The following is a 19,132-nucleotide window of genomic DNA, read 5'->3' on the forward strand; positions in this document are numbered from 1 at the left end:
GGGTCCCCGCTGCAGCCCGGGCGGTGTCTGCACGGCCAGGTGGGGTCCCCGCTGCAGCGGGGCGGCGTCTGCACGGCCAGGTGGGGTCCCCGCTACAGCGGGGCGGCGTCTGCAGCCCAAGTGGGGTTCCCGCTGCAGCAGCCCGGGCGCTGCAGTCTGCACCGCCAGGTGGGGTCCCCGCTGCAGCCCGGGCGGTGTCAGCAGCCCAGGTGGGGTCCCCGCTGCAGCCCGGGCGGTGTCTGCACGGCCAGGTGGGGTCCCCGCTGCAGCGGGGCGGCGTCTGCACGGCCAGGTGGGGTCCCCGCTACAGCGGGGCGGCGTCTGCAGCCCAAGTGGGGTTCCCGCTGCAGCCCGGGCGGCGTCTGCACCGCCAGGTGGGGTCCCCGCTGCAGCGAGGGCGGTGTCTGCAGCCCAGGTGGGGTTCCCGCTGCAGCTAGGGCGGTGTCTGCACCGCCAGGAGGGGTCCCCGCTGCATCTCGGGCGGTGTCTGCCAGCCGAGGTGGGGTACCTGCTGCAGCGGGGCGATGTCTGCACAACCAGGTGGGGTGCCCGCTGCAGCCCGGGCGGTGTCTGCACGGCCAGGTGGGGTGCCCGATGCAGGCGGGGACACGTTTGTATGGCCCTAGGCGCCCCGAGCATTCCTCATAGTCTGTTCTCAGATCGAGTGCACAAATTGTTAGAACTGTCTTTATTCCTCCGGGTTCTTAGGGTGTCAGGCTAGAGGAGCACAGTTGGCATGCTGGGCCTGTCTGAGCTAGTGACTCAGGGCCTCCCGCCGGCTAAGCAAGCATGCTGACAGGGAGCTGTAAGCATGCATTCCAGCAGGTGGTAGTCTCTGTGAAGCCTGGTCTGGGCCTCCCTTTCTCTAGGTTCACCTAGCTGTGGGCTTAGCTGGTGTTCCCTTGAAAGCCTGCTTTGGTAGAGACTGTGTAATACTAATGTCAGTGCAGGGGACCAGATAGATCAACTTCGCCGTTTATTTCCAGAGTTGCTCTTGATGCATGAACAGGAAGGGTCTGTTCCACTTGAGTGTGTCTAAAACTGGCTTGTGAGCACCTTCGGTGTTGGCAAAGAGGAAACCAGCTGTGTTCTTGATCCTCTCTTAGGCCTTTCACTCCCATTCTGTGCCTTACAGTAAGTTAGTTGGCCATAAAACAATATCAAAAGCAAGCAAGCAAACAAACAAAAAAACAACAATCAAATCTGTTTTTGTAGGTTTGTCAGGACTTACATATTTTCTTCTCAGAAAAGCGGTTACGTGCCGGCACTGGTTGAGGGGAGTTTGGGTTTTAGGCCTAAGGATGTAGGGAGTCCAGATACTTGGGATATAGGCTGTTTTACTGTCCTGGGAAGACTATTTTTCATTGTCTAGGACTTTAAACATGGAACCGTTTTGCTTATTTAAAAACTACAAGTTAACAGCAGTGAAAAAAGTGAGGTGGCCCTCTGGGTGCTAGAGAACTCTGAGTTAGGATTTGTCCTCATATGCTGTCACCTTTTCCTACTGAGCAAGGCTTCTTCTGCATTGTATACATACCAGGTCATATGCAAATGTCTATCTCCTAGTGTAAGAAATGTGGTTTCCCTGCCCACCTAAAGTTACATCAAAGTATTGCAAGTAGCTTGGTATGCAAAAGTGAAATACTTCATACAAAGAGGTCTGCAGGGTGTGTTACTACAGAGAAGCAAGATTATGCTCATTTAAAATCTTGACAGTGTGGATGGCTGACATCCTTCCTTTCAGGCACTCAAGAGAACAGAGGGTTACGACAAAAACTAAGCTATATTGTTAGTGTGGAAAAGATTGTTAATTGTCTTAATTGTGCGTGTGGATGCAGGTGTCTGTGGATGCCAGAGGACCCCTTAGAGCTGGAGTTTCAGGTGTAGTGAGTTTTGCTGTGAGCCACCTGACGTGGGTGCGAACTGAATTCTGGGAACCAAACAAGAGCAGCAAGTGCTCTTCGTCACTGAGCCATCTCTTCAGCCCTATGTTGTTTATTGTATATTGGAGATGGGTGTGGCCAGCATGATGACTGGCTAGTCACTTAAGGAAGCACACCTGGGAACCCTGGTTTCATCCTTGAAAAGATGAAAAGAGAAAGAAAATTGTTCTCTGACCTCCGAATGCAGACCTTGACATGCCCCTCCCTACCCCCAGGACGCCTGTATCAGTAACAAAAATAAAATAATAAAAAAGAAAGTGGATGTCTTAATGACTGAGCTCCAAGGACTACAAGCATACTCAAGCTCTGAGTCTTGAACATTTTACTTTACCTATGGAATTTTTCAAAGTGCTAATTAGCAGAGAATACAAAATATGACAATAAATTTATTACTGATTTGAACATTTTAGCAGATAAAAGTTGTTAGGTAGGAATGAAACATAAAAGTAAACATTCAGCTTTGGGATTATTAGGGTTGATTATGTCACAAACAACGACAGCATTTAATGCCAAGTGTTGGAACACCACTTTCCAAAGGTCTTTATCGACTTACACACCTGTTAGCTCTTGAGAGCCAGAGGAGGGCCAGAAGTCATGTTTACCTTGTACAAAACAGTTTGGCACAGTTAAGACAGTCACAAAAGTCCCTGGAAGAGAAAAAAAGCCCTTCTGTGAGTGGCTGTGAAGTCAGGAAGGCCTGATGGGAGATGACCTGTTGCATGGCTTGAAGGAAGTCACAGAGTAAGACGAAAATGTGTCTATTGAGAACATGGAAGCCAGACACAGAAGCATGCTGCTCAAGGACTGAGACGAACGAGCAGGATTTTGTTTGACTTAGTACTTGGTGGGCTTTCTTTAAAAACAGGTAGTGTTTACTATTTACAGCATTAGTGAAGAATCCCAGTTCCACTCAAGATCTGTTTACTTAGGTATCAGTTTAGGTAGGAGAGGGCCACTTGACTCTACTTGTGGACAGTTTGGGGGAACAAACTGGCTTCTTGTGCACCTAGCAGGCCCTCCAAGTTGGCACCCTTGGGCGAGTTACTTTGTAGTGCTCAGTTTCCAGAAATGCAAAGAGAAGCTAGTGCCAGACCATGGACTGATGGAGGAACTTGAGGGACTAAACATGAAAGGTGAGGGTAGTGACATCATAGTATGGTTCATAACAAATACTTTGACTTGGGTTACTTTCATATTTTCAGATTGGTTTAGTGGCAAGCTGCTAGAGTGAAGTATAACCGGATATGCACATTTCTCTAGTGATCTTTTGATGTGTTTGTTATCCATCTATCCATCCTTGGCACACTTCGGATATGAGATGCAAAACAGCAAAGGCTCTCATGTATATGTAACAGAGAACTATGTTAATCGTATATACAAGTTTTCCTTTCTCTTTGCCCAAAGTTGCAGATTGTCTTCTGGGGTGGGCTTGACGCTGATACAATATAGCGCAGGCTTCCCTTGTTCTGCCCGTGACTGTCTCCACCTGTTGAGTGCTGGGATGACAGCAGTGGGGCCACCATGCCTAGTGGGGCATTATGATTTTCAGCAGGCCTGTGTACTGTAATATGGTTTTCTGAAACTGATGAACATGGGATGTCAGAAGTTATAAACTATCTGTGTTTGTTTCCTTGCTGTGACAGAATACCCAACAAAAGCAACTGGAAGAGGTCAGAGTTCTGGGCTGTGTTGGAGCCTGCAGACCACGATGGTGTCAAAGCTTAGGGGCTGGTCACTCTGTCTGCACTCACCTAGAGGGGATGTGTGTTGCTCTTCAGCCCTTTGCTTTGTATTCAGTACTTCTGCCCAGAGCCAAGCAGCATCACTCCATGGCCTCTGCTTCAGTTGCTGCCTCCAGATTTCCTGCCTGTAGTTCCTGAACACCAGCTAGTGACATGACAGAAGTGAGGGTCATCTAGGAAATTGTCTCCTTAAGGTTAGCCTATGGGCAAATCTTTGTCTTGATTAAAGATGGATGTGGGAAGGCCCAGCCCACTGTGTGTGGTACCTCTCTTGGGCAAGTGGTTCTGGGTTATACAAAAAAGCAAGCTGAGCAAGCCACGAGGAACATTCTCTTCATTGCTAACTGATAGAGGAGGGCCCAGCATGCTGTGGGTGGTAGCAACCCTAGGCAGGCAGGCAGGCATGGGCTGTATCAGAAAGTTAAGGAAAGGGGAGCCAGCAAGCAGCGTTGCTCCATGGTCTGCTTTAGTTCCTGCCTTGGCCTCCTTCAGTGATGGACTGAGACCTGGAAGCCAAATATTTCTCCCTAGGTTGATTTTGATCAATGTTTTATCACAGGAATAGAAAAGCTAGGCCTAGGGTGGATCTTCCTACTTCATTTACTCTAATCTAGGAACTCCTTCACAGACATGCCCAAAGGCTTGTTCCCATAGTGATTCTAGACAATCTGAACTCTTCCACCGTCATTCCTTGAAGTTATCTAATGCTTCAGAAATCTAGTCTTTCTGTGGATGCCTCTGTTCACCATTGACTGGTTTTCTTTTTTCTTTCTTTCTCTCTTTCTTTCTTTTTTTGTTTTTGTTTTTCGAGACAGGGTTTCGCTGTGTAGCTTTGGAGCCTGTCCTGATACTCGCTCTGTAGACCAGGCTGGCCTTGAACTCACAGAGATCCTCCTGCCTCTGCCTCCCGAGTGCTAGGATTAAAGGTGTGCAGCACTAATGCCCTGCTGACTGGTTTTCTTTTAATTGACCTAAGTTTTCTGTGACTAGTGGTAACCTGTGTTCTATTAAAGAGTTTGCTAAGACACATCCTTAGGAAACATTGCCCTGTGTTCTTGACAACATGTTTATTGAACTCCTTCCTGTTTATTTATGTCTTTATGTATTTATTTGAGACAAAGTCTCACTGGCCTTTAATTTACTATGCATCCCAGGCTGGCATGGAGCTCATGCCATTCCTCTGCCTCAGCCTCTGGAGTAGTGGAATTATAGGCATGTGCCACCTAACCTGGTTTTAGCTCCTTTCTTAGTCTGAGAAGTGAGCATAGGAATTACTTGACAACACTTAGATTATTTATAACTTGTGAAATTAGTTGAGAGTTAGCATCTCTGTGTCTCTATAAGATCTTTTAATGAAAGAGATGTAGAGATATATCTATAAGAAATGAATTATTTGGGGCTGCAGAGTTGGTTCAGTGGTTAAGGGCACTTGTTGCTCTTGCAGAGGACCCAGGTTTGATTCTCAGCACCCACATGGTGGCAGCAACTGTCTGTAATGCCAGTCCCAGGAGAATCTGATGACCTCTACTGCCTCCTGTGGGCACCAGGCACACACATGGTGCACCATAAGATAGTAAAAATAAATACATCTTTAAAAAATAATTATTTCCCTCTTTCCCCTAGTAGGTCAGTGAGAGGATGTGTCTTCTCTACAGATTGTGAATTGTGGATGGAGGAAGCAGAGTTAATTTTTTCCCTATGATTAAGAAGCTTGCTGTGATAACAGTAGGCGATGTCTGTGAGGTAACCGGGCTGTATCAGACATTCTGTGGAAGGGAGCTTGTACTTTTTTTTTCCTACTGTCACTGTCATTAGGTGACATAAGGCCTGGTTATGCCAACGGCCACGTGGACATTTTGGTAATGTGTTTATCAATAACTTATGTGGAAATGTTCTGTTGTTACCATATAAAGCCTGTAGGTTGAACAAAGGAACCAGTGTCTCAGTTTCTACGAAACACTTAACTGTGCACCTGATTATCACACCTCTGTTTCAGAGTAGCTATTGGATCTGTGCCAGTGCCAGGCTGCCATCCACTTTTAAAAAACATTATTATTATTATTAAACATGCTCCTAAAAGTAAGCTTGGAAGCTGTAGTTTTTAAGGAGTAATCATCTATGGAGAAAGGACATGTGTTAAGGCTGTGCTGTCTCAGTGCTTAGGTGTGCATTGACCTCTGCGGTCCTCAGCTTGGCCTGTGGTCCACTGACGTTTGCTTTGCCACTTGGAAGATGCAAATGGAAGTGAAAGAAACTTTGAATGGCAGGCTGGGATGAACAAGGAGCAGACAGTACCCACTTTGCTCATGTATTGGAAACAGGCCAAGGATGCTGTATAGAGAGCATTGAATACATAATTTACACAAGTTACTAGTTGCTCAGAAAGAGGTTGTATGGGACGGAATTTCTGGAAATGCCATTGTGGATTTGGTAACCCAGTAGTGTCAGCGACACGGCTGGGACTTGGAGGATTGGCCTTGAGGAGGAAGGTGACTGAGCTGGGATGAAGACATAAGACCAAACACACAAAGTCAAGAGACTGCAGCGGTGCCGAAGATCTGCACACAGCTGAGCTGAGAAGTTGAGATTGGTTGTGAGGGACTAAAGCAATGGGAGCTTTAGGGGGCATTGCGTTTGGTTTTTCTCAGAGCTGTTTGAGAATCTTAATTCAGATTGCAAAGTGGTAAAATCTGAAAGTAGTAAACATGATAATCAATGCCTGTGCAATCATACCTGCCTGTAGCATCACTGTGTCTTGTCTAAAGGTGTGTTCTCGTTGGTAACACAAGGTGATTTCAATTGCAGATTCAGTACCTCAAGACAGACTCTTATGTGGATTCCAGATTCTTTTTTTTCCAGGTAATTAATGTAATTCTTTATGCTTTTATACATTTGATTAGTTGCCAAAATATGAAAATTTTCCTTATTAGTTAGATTAAGATTTTTTTTATAATTTGAATTAATTTATAAATTAAATTTTATTGTTTTTGTACTGTTGAGAAGGGTTCTGCTCTGTATCCAGTCTGGTCTTGAACTCCTGTTCCTCCTGCTTCAGCGTTTTAGTTGTTGGTGTTACAGGTATACATCCAACACCTGGTTAAAATTGAGGTTTTTTTTTTTTAAAGTTGGAGACAGAAGTTTGCTTGTGTTGGCTTTGTCAGTAAGGAAGTTGTTTATATTCAGATTTTGTAACTAATTGGAGCTTGTTTTATGACTCCTAGCTTGCTGAGTGGAAGAATTTCAACACTTCGAGATGAAACTGGCGCTGTGAGTATAATGTTGTGTTTCTAAATTCAGTCAACAAAAGCTTGTAATTCTTAGTGTGAGTGACAGGAAAGCTCACATTCTAGGAAACCCAGAGTAGGTGTGGCATTTTAAAAAAATTGTCACATTGAGTGTTTCTGAATTGGAAAGAGACCCCTAAGCAGTAACTGTTGTATACAGTGATAGAGTGGTTGTAGGATGTAGCTTGCATTGACAATTGACAGAATAGTTCCTTAGCCAATAATTGAATCTTAATTTAATAGTCAATAAGTATAAATAGGTAAATATTTTGGTATTAGAGTGGTACAAATTTGCAGGTGGGTAAAGTCCTACAATTCTTTATGAACCTGTGAGGCAATACAGCGTGGAAACAAAGTCCTGTAAAATTTAAGCCAAGAGATTGGTTTTAGCACTTTCCACATTGCCTTGGATGCAGTGGTGTTCAGACAACTACTGTTAGCAACAGTGACAACCCACAGGAGCAGTGTGAAGTTGTTTATTGGATGAGATTTGCAAAATAAAGCACCAGAGCAGATGTGTCTGCAGGAAGTTATTTTAGCTAAAAGTTAAATAAAAAACCCAGTTTGTGGTTTTCCCATTGGAAGCATCTTTGTCTTGTGTGTGCTGTGACCCCCCATCTGTTACCCACCTAGCCCTTGAAGCAGACATGGTGAAGTTTACCCACCTAGCCCTTGAAGCAGACATGGTGAGGTTGTCAGCTAAGCCTTTGGAAGGCCTGCACTCTAGGTGACAGCTATGGTAGCCCCAACTGCTGTCTGTACAGAAGTCACGGTGGCTGCCTCAGTGGGTGCTGCCAGAGCAGCCTGAGGTTCCCCGGGGGTCTTCCCCCAAGCATTGTCAGTAGTTAGAAATGAAAACACTCACATGACCACACTGACTGACCACAGTTATACCATTGGAGTCTTAGAAACATCAAAACCAAGGAAATCTCAGTCAGCCTCTGTTGAAGGGGGGGGACATACATTTTGACTTGATAATAAAACAGTTCTTCACTTGCAGATATTTATTGATAGGGACCCGGCAGCATTCGCCCCCATTTTAAATTTTCTTCGGACAAAAGAACTCGACTTAAGGTAAGAGTCTGATCATTTTTGAGGCCTTGCTGGCAGCCAGTGTTTGAGCCGTTCACAAAGTAATGTGCCTGCCCAAGACTGCTTTTTAGTTGTGTGTTTGTGTTTACCTCGGCACACCGTGTTAACAGTTATTGAGATACAAGTGTACAGAGTGTAACAGTCCTGGCTTGGGAATTGCATCATCTCCTCAAGTAACATCTTGTGTTGGGACCCTTTAGTGCTTCCTTGGTTACTTGGGCCTGTGTGGCTAATTGTAGACTACAGTGCCAGCTGTGCAGTGTCCCTTGGGCCCCACCTGTGATTTGTTATCTGCTTCTTACTCTCCCTCCCCTCAGTCCACCCTTCTAGCCTCTAAGCGCCTCTGATCCACCTGGTGACCAACAAGCACCCTCAGCTCAAGTTGGATGGGTACAGGCCTCCAGGCCCCGTCCTCCAGGGTGTTGTCGCAGCTCCCTGGGCAGTCCCCTGCTTTGCATGATGTGTTTCATTCAGCCCTGCAGCCAGCAGTCTGAGTCTGACCGGGCTGCTGTTCTGGCGGAAATGCAGAGGTTATTTTGGACGAATGGCTGGTAGTTTTGGGTTTGGTCTTGCTTGTCAATCTTCTGCCTGTGCGTAATTTCTCTCACAGTCGTGTCAGTTCTTGGTGTCTGGTGTGCTGTTTGCCTAAGACTTCCTGTCTGTCAGTGTCTCAGCTCTTGCTGTAAATATTTAACCTTCTTACCAATCTTCTCCAGCAGGCCTCAACTCCAGAAGGGCACCCACTTTTCACTATGTGCCCAAGGCTAGCCTTGTGACCGACATATAGTAGATGATGGATGATTATGAGTCATGAGCGATCACTTAAACCATGTCTGTGAATTCGCCATCTTGACTTACCTACCACATTCCTACCAGGAAGCTTTAGTTAGTGTTTTTAGCAACCCTTCACTAAGGCTCTGAATTTTTTTGTAGGGATAACTTTTGGTGTTACCATTAGCTGCTGCTTCACTGAAGGTGTGCTCTTTGCAGATGAAAATGTGCATTCATTTATTTTGGTCCGATTTGTTCCCTGCCATATTCCCAGCGCACGCACGCACGCACGCACGCACGCGCGCACACACACACACACACACACACACACACACACACACACACAGATCCGTGCAGACCAGGCATTTACTAAGTCAGAAGAAGAGCATTGGGTGTGCTTGTTTGGGTTTTGTGTCTGGGCCTGGAGTCAGTGAGAGGCGGGCAGTCAGTTTCCCGAATGAGATTGTTTTCTTGCACATACCGTGTGTAATCAGAAAGTGTCAAGTTTGCGCCCAGCAGAATTAAATTTTATGACTGGTTCTTTTAAAAAGAAAGGAAGAAATTTGTAAAACATTGTTTTAACCGTGTTTCTTGCATTTTTGTATTGCTGGTGCCACTCGCTACACATTTGTTCCCAGCTGTCCAGGGGCCTGCCTACAGCTCCTTGAGGGGCCAGCCCCGAGTTTGTCTTGAGCCCTTCCTCGTCGTGAGCTTTTGCCATTGTGCCATTGTCTTTTGGTTTATTTATCTTATGGAAGTATTCAGCATTTGTGTGTGTGTCCGTCCATCCATGTCTGTGTCTGTGTGTCCATGTGTCCAAACTAAGGTAGATGTCTGCCATCTTGGATCACTCTCTCTGCCCTTTATTTGAAGGCAGGGTCTCTCAGTTGAACCCAGATCTTACTGTCACTTGGTTTTGTTTTGCTAGCTGGCTTGCTCTCAGGTCCTCTTAGCCTCTTTGTTCTGCATTCTGGGGTCACAGGTGGGCTGCCACACCCACCTGGTATTTCTGTGATGTGGACGGATCTGAACTTCTACCCCTGTGTCCTCATCTTTGGACTTCAGTTGCTCTCCTCCAACCCTTCCTAGCCCCTACCTTCTAGTGGCAGGTAACACATAAAACAGTTAACTCCCAAGTCTGTCTGCTTAAGGGTTCTCTCTTCTCATAGGAGCAGAGCGCTGGGGGGAGCCTTCCAGTGAGTCATGAGTGCTGTGGCTATGAGCACAGTCTCTTCACTTCTTATTTACCTGTCACCTAACTTTGCTACCCTGTGGCGACACTGTCTTCATCTGGATACAAGGTCCTTGCTGGCCTTTTATCACCAGACTGCATTTTATTTTACCAGCACATTTTAACACGGGGTGTGAGTGAGCGCTGTTCTGGCTCAGTGAGGAGGTGGTGAAACTTGGAGGGTGCTCGTGGCACAGCAGGAAAGGCTAGAGTAGGAACAGAAAGGATTGTGGCTAAGAAGTCTAGAAAGACGATGGTTTTTGCTGGTTTTTTTTTTTCTTGTTGGTTCTCAATAATTGTATTAGCCCTCTTATTCACACAAATCATCAACATATGTAAGGTTTTAAGGTAGGTAACAAATGCTTACATTTTAAGGTTTTATTTATTTTTGATATGTCTGATGTTTCGTTCACACATGTGTCTGTGTACAGAGAAAGTTGGAGCCCCTAGAACTGGAGTTTCAGGTGGATGTGAGCTGCCCTCTGGCTGCAGGGAACTGAATCTGTGCCCTCTGGAAGAGCAGCAACATCCTTAACCTCTGATCTCTCTAGCCCCAACAGATGTTGTGTTCTATGTGATGTTCCTTTAGACTTTGAGATGATTAATGGCGTTACAAAAAGAATATGAGAAAAACAAGATTTGAGCTTGAGGCCCCATCCCTTGTGTCTGGTGCTGAGTTTCTCCTTTGTCTGTCTCCATGGTGGGCAGGTTGTCTGTGTGGAGCGCTCACAGCCTTCATTTGTTTCTTTGCAGGGGAGTGAGCATTAGTGCTCTCAGACACGAGGCTGAGTTCTACGGGATCACTCCTCTAGGTATGTACTCATCTCCCAGGACTGACCCTGTGTGACACACTTGCCCAAAGGCAGTGTCCTTCTCATGTCCTCCTGACAGTAGCGTAGTGCTTAGTGTCTCCTAGTAAAAGGGTGACCTCAGCTGTGAGTCCCCTCTAAGCATGTCACCTTTCTCCTCTCACTGCCCTTAACTAGAGAAAGTAGACATGGTGGAGCAGGTCTGTGTTTGCATGTCCCCTGACAAGCTTGCGTTGACTGTTACAGTGCGAAGGCTGCTGCTGTGTGAGGAGCTGGAGAGGTCGTCCTGTGGCAGTGTCCTGTTCCACGGCTACCTACCCCCACCAGGTACTGCCACTCAGATTTATCCAGACTTGCCATTGAGCAAGAACAAACATAAAGATTAGAAAGGCCTTGGTTATTTGAGTTTCAGCAAATCTGAGCCCCATCGGACTGTGCCCTTTTAGGAGAGTGAAGGCCTCACATTATGTAGAGCAGGGCCTGATGCCTTCTCTGTAAGGGCCCAGGAAGATAGATCACCATGGCTGCACCACAGCTGCCGTGTACACCACAGACCCTTTAGCCCGAGGACTTGAGCCCAGGAGCCCTGCAGGGTTAGGTCAGTGTCCTCTCGGTTACTTTGCCTGTGCAGCCTAGTGCTTCTGAGAGAGGGGTTGTTTTTGAAAAGATCCCCTCTGAAAGCATGAGGAGATGAAGCTCTGAGGCAGTGGATTTGGGCATGGCTAGGATGACATGTGACTACCATAAGCCTAAAGAGCAGCTCAGACTGGATGGATGATTGCTCAGTACACTGAAGCTGGGTAAAAGGGCGGGCACATACTATGATAAGCCTTAATCCATGGTCTGTGAATAGTAAAATGCCAGGAATTGCTTGGGTTGTGTCTTCTTTATCTTTTACTTGTTATATTTAAACTGTTTGACATACACTGATGTGTTTGAAGATCTATTTTAGATATAACAAAGTTTAGATGTTTGTGTCCCTCTGTTACAATGTGATATTTTTCATTTTTGGAAGGGTAACAGATAAATTTGTGTCCTGCTTTGTAGGTATTCCCAGCCGAAAAATAACTAACACAGCTAGGTCCTCTGTGGATGCTAGGAATGGACTCAATGCTAATGCTACAGAAGACGAAGCCCGGGGAAGTGGGACCCCACCTGGGCTCTCTGGAAATGGAGACGAGACTGTCAGGCTGGGTAAGTGGGGTTGCAGAGCAGAGAAGGAAAGCTTGTGCTTAGTTCTTAGGGACAGGCTGCCATGAGTTTTGACTGTTGCTCTTTTGCTGCACACAGACCACACACACTCTCTTATACTCTCACACTCTCTTACGGTGCTGTGTGTTGAACCCATGGCTACAGTACTGAGTGCTATAGTACCGAGCTACACCCCAGCCCTTTATTTCCTTTTTAAGTCCAGATTCATCATTTATATCTTGGAAAATCTCATTTAACACTTTTATTAGAAGTGTAATATGACCTCTGTTTTTATTTCTTTCTGTTGCTTTTGTCTGTAGAACAGTTGACAAGCTTTGTGTGAGAGCGAGCTAGTGAGATCACATTTTAGGCTCCTCTGTCTGATGAAGGCATGCTGTGTAGTGTAAGCTATGAGCATGCTCTGCTCTGACCCCCTTTCACCCAGACAGACAGAGGCATGAAGTGGCCTCAGAGCCAGAACTTTCCGACTCACTTAAGATGTAAATGCTTCTCTCTAAAACTGGCAGGGTTCCCCGTGGATCCGAGAAAGGTGCTGATAGTCGCTGGCCACCACAACTGGATTGTAGCCGCCTACGCACATTTCGCTGTGTGTTACAGGTACCACGTCCTTAGCCGTCATTTGGTTTTATTTTAGGTAATTATATTGTCTGTTTACATTGAATATATTTGTTCTAGCCACCAGGTTTTCCCGCTTCACTTGGTAAAAATTTAGTTTTTACTTGATACCTACTCTAGTACCTAATTCTGATAGCCTAATTGGCTGCTGTGTTTCCCAGACAGTGGAATCTGTGGTGCAGAGGAGATATGTTGCTCTTTCTGGCTCACTTAGTTATTACATTGACAGCATCAGGCAGGATTCTAATGTGAGCTCTGCAGTTTCTTTTTCATGATGAGTCAGTGCCGTACTGTGCAGCAGAGCCGGGGGGAGCTCTGTGCTGTAGAGTTGCCACACAGTTGGGAGTAGCCAGGCAGAGAGCAGTGTGTGGAGAGTGACACAGCTCAGTGTCTCCAGCGTGCGGAGGTTTAAGGTACTTGGATTAGACTGTAAGTGGTGAAAAGGAGTGCAGAGTCCAAAGTGAGCTTGTTTGTTTTTAACTGGGGAAGTTAGACTCTGTGGGCCACAGGCAGTGCTGCTGATAGCAGAGGCAGAGAGGTGGCCAGAATTTACTCCCTCACTTTGAGTGCATCTAACTTTGTTGTTTTTAAAGTCAAAGAAGTTAGAAATTTTTGTCACTTTGGTTTAGAAAAAAAAAATAGCTGAAGTTTTGAACAATCCTTTAGGACTTGTTTACAGTCCCATTGCGAATACTGAAAGTGTGCCATGCAGGTTTGCCTCTGGAGGGAGCTGCATGCCACCTGCTTGGGTGTGGCTTTGGTTGCAGTGGTGAGTAAGGTGACTTTGTCCTGAGTGCTTTTCAGGTTTTTAATTGCCAAAGAGTATAGAAATATGGGGTGGTTATTTTGTAGATAGCTCATATATCATGGGATTAATTTAGCGAACGGATTTTTTTATAGTTGTTTTGTATTTACCATTATCTGAGTCTAAACTGGTTGTTTAATTATTGACAGGGATTCTAGGAACTTGCTTGGTTGTGATGGTTACGTAGTGTGGCAGCTGTGCCCTGTCACCATGCTATATAGAGTGTTGAAGAGAATCCCACAGGAGGACGGTTGGGAGAAGGAAGAGAGATGCTGTGCTGTTCACGTCATTGCTTGCATCTGCTTTTGTGGTCTCTTGCTTAGGCTGGCACAGTCTCCCTGTAGCTGGTGATGCAACAGTGTGTTAATAATGGAGGGTGACCGTGTTGGCTTTCCTTGTAAACTTCAGATCACACAGCAGATTGATGATAAAATAGATTTCAAAAGGCATTTCATAGAACCTTTTAAGATCATGGTCTTTTATAGGATAATTTACAATGGAGGATGGTGTGGTGGCCTCTGGAGGATGGTGTGGTGGCCACTGTGTGCTTGCCCATAGGCCACTCTCAGAGCCAAAAGATCTCACCCCCCCCACACACCCCCAAGTGTGGCATTAGTCCTGCAGTGTGGACAATCCCTGCTTTGTGCCCAGTCTGAGAGAGTATAAAACTCTACATTTCATTCTTTCAATAGTTGTCAGTTTTTAAGTTCAGTGGATAAGTGATTTTGTTTATCTTAACACATCACTCCCATCTGGTGGCTGAGAATGGTAATTACAGATCTTAAAATGTGGGGAAAATTGTTAAATTTTACCCTTTATTGCTTTGAAGCTTAAGTTAGGAAAACATTAATTCTTGGTTAAGGCTTAATTTAGTGAGCTGTGGTTGTACTCCTTGAGCATACATATTTAAATGAAAGTGGTGGCTCGTGCCTGTGCCAATTAAACAGCACATGCTCTGCCAATGGCCACCAGGTTAGATTTCACCGAGTGCCATAGAGTGAAAGGGCAGCTTTGTCCTCCACCTGCTAGGCAGGACCAGGATGATACTTTCGCTGATTTCATCGTCATGATGATATAACCAGGCTGTGACCTTGGAGGCTTGCTGTGCCGTCACATAGAATACCTGTCTGGAAGACCTAAATCCACATAGGACAGAGGAATCTATTGAAAGTGGGAACCAGGCATGGTGGTCCCGGTCTCCAATCAGCTCTTGAGAGTCTGAGCCAGGAGGAGTGAGTTGTACTTCAGGCCAGCATCAAGTACACAGAAGACCTTATCTCAGAGAGACAGGGGAAGGGGGGGAGGAGGAGGAGGGGGAGGAGGAGGAGGAGGAGGAGGAGGAGGAGAAGGAGAAGGAGGAGAAGGAGAAGGAGAAGGAGGAGAAGGAGGAGACCCCAAGGGGGCTATCACCTATACTCACTGGGGAAACCGAAAGATGTTCTTGCTGGAATCAGCGGTCTGGTGAAGGTTTGCATCTGGAGTCTATAAACCATCTCAGAAGACTTCTCAGCCTCACTGTGCTTCTGTTCTAGGGAACTCAAGTTATGATGTAATGCCACCTAGAGTACAGAGACCAGTTCTCACCATGCCACACTAGTGACAGCGTTAATATGATTGCTAACAGGAAGGAATGCAAACTCCATCTAAAATTCTGACTGTTGTTGGCCATCATTGTCCGTACAGAATGACAGTAATAGCTTTGTGGGGAAATGTGAGAAATACAACTATATTAAAAAAAAAATTTAAAAGCATTTTATAAAACTTAAAATTCTTTGGAGAAATACATATTCTAGTCCTTTTTTGTGGTCATGTGTCCTATGTATGTAAATGTAAGATCAGGAATAATACTGTCTTTAGATTGTACCAGGTTTTTTCTTTGGGGCTAGCTCCCAAATCACAACACAGACTAATGATTAGTTGTAAGTGTTCTACCTAGCTTAAGCTCTTTTAAATGGACCTGTTTAATCTCTCTACCTTTTGCCTCTGGGCTTTTTATCTTTTCCTTATTTTCTTGCTGACTCTCTGTCTGATGGCTGCTTGGCTTCTTGCCCTAGGTGTCTTTCTCATTCTCTTCTCCTTCTCTCTCATCTCCTCTTAAGCCTAGATTTCTCCTCCTTTTATTCTGACTTCTAACCCTGCCTATCCTTTGTCCTCTCTAGCTATTGGCTATGTAGGTTTTTGTTAGACCAATCAGGTGTCTTAGCCAAGCAAGGTGAAACAGATCCATAATTTAACACACATCTTTACATCATTAAACAAATGCAGCATAAACAAATGTAGCACAGCTTTACACAGTTAAAGTAATATTCTGTAATATTCTATGATAGTAGATGATATATCAATTGCATTCAGTAAACATAGGTAGGTAGAAGGTGTGATCTTGGTTTTTTTTTTTGCTATGTTGATTTATGTCTTAACAGAATCAAAGAGTCTTCGGGATGGCAGCAAGTGTTTACAAGCCCATATCTGGACTGGACCATTGAAAGAGTGGCTTTAAATGCAAAAGTGGTTGGAGGTCCTCATGGAGACAAAGACAAAATGGTGGCCGTGGCCTCAGAGAGCAGCATCATCCTGTGGAGCGTCCAGGACGGAGGAAGTGGAAGTGAAATCGGTAGGAGAGTTTTCCATGGTGGTGGGCGGTTGTCCATGTAAGTGAGACAGCCAGCTCGGCCTGTGACACTTCCTGCTGGGGCCCGGTGGCCATAGGCCTACTGAGTGAGAGGATGGTGTGTCAGAGGGAGACACTGACGCCTCAGGAGGGAGCCCTGGGGTTCAGTTTGCTCTGTTCAAGCCTGGATGCAGCACAGAAAGTTGCTCCTTGCTCTCAGTTCCATTGAGTGGTGGCTGTTTCCCTCCACTCTCCCCCTCTGAGGGTGGGTAAGTAGCTCATGTTGTCTTGTTTCTATAGCAAGATTTCTCAGAACCAGAGCTCTCTTAGGTTAGTCAAGACCAGAAAGTGTCATCGTATAGGTTGTTATCTATTGGCATTCACCTTGCTAGAAATTAAATTCACAGTTTTAAACACTATTGATATAAAAAAAATCAGCAGTACTAAACTCATTGAATGGTAGTTCAAATTACATGTTAACAAAAGAGATGTTTTCCAAAAAGGAAACTTGTGAGACATAGATCTCCATGATGTCTTTTTAAACTTTTGTTTCATGTGTATGTGTGCATACATGTGGCTTCTGCCTATGTGCGTCAGTGTACATGTCTGTGGATTTTCAGGAATACGTAGGGTGTCCTGCCCTATCATTCTCTGCCTTACTCCCTTGAGGCAGTCATTCACTGACTTGGAGCTTGCTGGGTTTTTCCTAGGCTGAGCAGCAAGCCCAGTGATCCCACTGTCTGCTTACATCCTATCGCTAACCCTAGGTTACAGGCAGCTAGGACATTTTTCTCTCTGAATTTTCAGGTGTGTGCTGGGAATCTGAACTTGGGCCCTCATGTATATTCAGCAAGCACTGTTACTCATTTGACCCTCTCCATAGCCCTGTGCAATGTCTTTTGTAATTTTTTTAAATATCATTTTTTTTAAAGATTTAGGTATTTATTATGTGTACAGTGTTTCTGTGTACATGTCTTTCTGCAGGCCAGAAGAGAGCACCAGATCTCATTACCGACAGTTGTGAGCCACAATGTGGTTGCTGGGAATTGAACTCGGGACTTCTGGAAGAACATCCAGTGCTCTTAACCACTGAGTCATCTCTCCAGCCTCCTCTTTTGTAATTCTTAAGTCTGTTTCTGTATTTAGTTTTCTGTGATACATTGTTTTTGTTGATATGTACAAAGACAGGGTGGCCTGAAACAGATAAACAGTTGGGAAAACTTTTTTATTTTTTGAATCCTTTCAGATAACTGTGGCTCTTTCCCTTGAATCTTGCACCAGAATTGTGCAACTTTTCTGACTGCTGAATTGAAACCTACCAGCCTGCTTTGCTCTTCGAATGTGGTCTTTACTCCAGGCCTGGATCTGGAGTACTGTGCTTGTCAGTTGGAAATGTTGGCTTGCTGAGTTAGGCAGCTTCTCTGGACACTGATAACATTCATTGTAAACGCTGACACCAGGCCTTACATGAGCACTAGTCACACATTTGACTCCCTGTGTTAGGAAGTGGTCACCTTCCTGTCAGGTGAGGTCTTCAGAATACTCATCTTCACCTGAAACTTCAGTAGTGGTTTTCCATCAGCCGTCTCCCCACAAATAATGACACAGAGACTTATTATTAATTATAAAGCTTGGCCTATGGCTTAGGCTTGTTCCTAACTAGCTTTTATAACTTAATTTTAACTCATTTATATTAATCTATGTTCTGTCATGTGGCTTTACCTCTCTTCCCTCTTGTACCTTCTGTTTCCTGTCAGTGTCCGAGGCTGTCTACCCTAGATTCCCCCTCCTCCTCTTTTCCCTGGAAATCCCACCTATACCTCCTGCCTGCCTAGCTCTCGGTCGTATTGGTTTTATTTCAGCATTCACAGTAATGCACCTTCCCACAGTGTACAAATATCCCACAGCACGAAACTGGCTTTTTATAGCTGGTAACAAGTAACATCTGATGTTTTCCTTGAATTAGGTTTGTTTTGTTTATTTCTGGGGAACAGTGTGCCAAATACCAAATCTCTTTCTCCACCTTCTCCCTCTCTCCTTCCTTGTTTCCTCTCAGTGAGGGTCTGAAGTCTTCAAGCAAGGCATGCCACTCTGAGATGGCATCTTATCTACCTGTGGCTCTTGGGACTTCCCACCATTCCATACCCTCATAGAACCCCTTCATTTATCCTTTGGGTGTCTTTAGTGAAACCCCTGTGTAACTTCTGTGCCCCACCCCCATACTGTCACTCAGTGGCCACCTCTGTATGGTCTCCACCCCCACCCCCATGCTATCTCTGTGGTGATGTGACCTTAGCGAAACCCCTGTGCAATTTCCGTGTGTGTGTGTGTTGTGTGTTGTGTGTTGTGTGTTGTGTGTTGTGTGTGTCCGTGTCCGTGTCCGTCCCACCACACAGTGTTCATCTCTGTATGGTGATGGGAATCCTGGAATCCAGGAAGACAGAGTTGCCTGAATCTTGAGTCCTTTGCTGCCTTTTGTTCATTGCTTTAAATGTCACCTTGTATTTTTTCCAGTTTTGCTGTTAGTGTTTTAAAGTGTGGAATAATTGAATATCATTTGTCCTATCATGGTTGATAGTATGGCCTTCTCCCTTCAGTTTGTTAGAAAACAAATTTTAATGTTAAGTACACACTGCCATGCTGGCTAGTTTGATGCCAGCTTGACACAAGCTAGAGTCATTTGGGGAGAGAGAGCCTCAGGTTGGCCCGTGGGCAAGCCTGTGGTACATTCTCTTGATTGATGATTGATGTGAAGGGTCCTGGTCACCACCGCTGGGCAGTATTTAAGAAAGCAGGCCGACAAGCTGTGATTTACTCCTCAGTTTGTTTCCAAAGACTAGCGTGATAGGGAGCCGTGGTAGGAGCTGGTCCCATAGCAGTTGGTTCATGTCCTGTAAAGGTAGCCACTTGTGTGCTGTCCTTCAGAAGTTGACACCATCATCCAGAGAGCATTATTGGCTGGTGGGTCCATGGTAGGCTCTCCCGAGGCTGAAGCTCTGCCCTGCAACTCGGGGGACGCT

General features: G+C 45.4%; 1 protein-coding gene across 2 annotated transcripts in view; it reads left to right on the forward strand.

The window, feature by feature from the left end:
* Kctd3 (potassium channel tetramerization domain containing 3) overlaps positions 1 to 19,132 on the forward strand; it is a 42,644-nt gene that overhangs the window by 446 nt on the left and 23,066 nt on the right. The window contains exons 2-9 of one of the 2 annotated variants that reach the window (XM_027418723.2): positions 6,491 to 6,544; positions 6,907 to 6,952; positions 7,970 to 8,043; positions 10,817 to 10,875; positions 11,119 to 11,199; positions 11,920 to 12,066; positions 12,591 to 12,681; positions 15,925 to 16,115. In XM_027418723.2, coding sequence (XP_027274524.1) covers positions 6,491 to 6,544; positions 6,907 to 6,952; positions 7,970 to 8,043; positions 10,817 to 10,875; positions 11,119 to 11,199; positions 11,920 to 12,066; positions 12,591 to 12,681; positions 15,925 to 16,115 — 743 coding nt within the window. The remainder of the gene's footprint in view (positions 1 to 6,490; positions 6,545 to 6,906; positions 6,953 to 7,969; positions 8,044 to 10,816; positions 10,876 to 11,118; positions 11,200 to 11,919; positions 12,067 to 12,590; positions 12,682 to 15,924; positions 16,116 to 19,132) is intronic. The other variant, XM_027418725.2, reaches the window with a different exon arrangement.

The sequence above is a fragment of the Cricetulus griseus genome, chromosome 5 (assembly GCF_003668045.3).
Source record: "Cricetulus griseus strain 17A/GY chromosome 5, alternate assembly CriGri-PICRH-1.0, whole genome shotgun sequence".
In the NCBI taxonomy this organism is placed as follows: domain Eukaryota; kingdom Metazoa; phylum Chordata; class Mammalia; order Rodentia; family Cricetidae; genus Cricetulus; species Cricetulus griseus.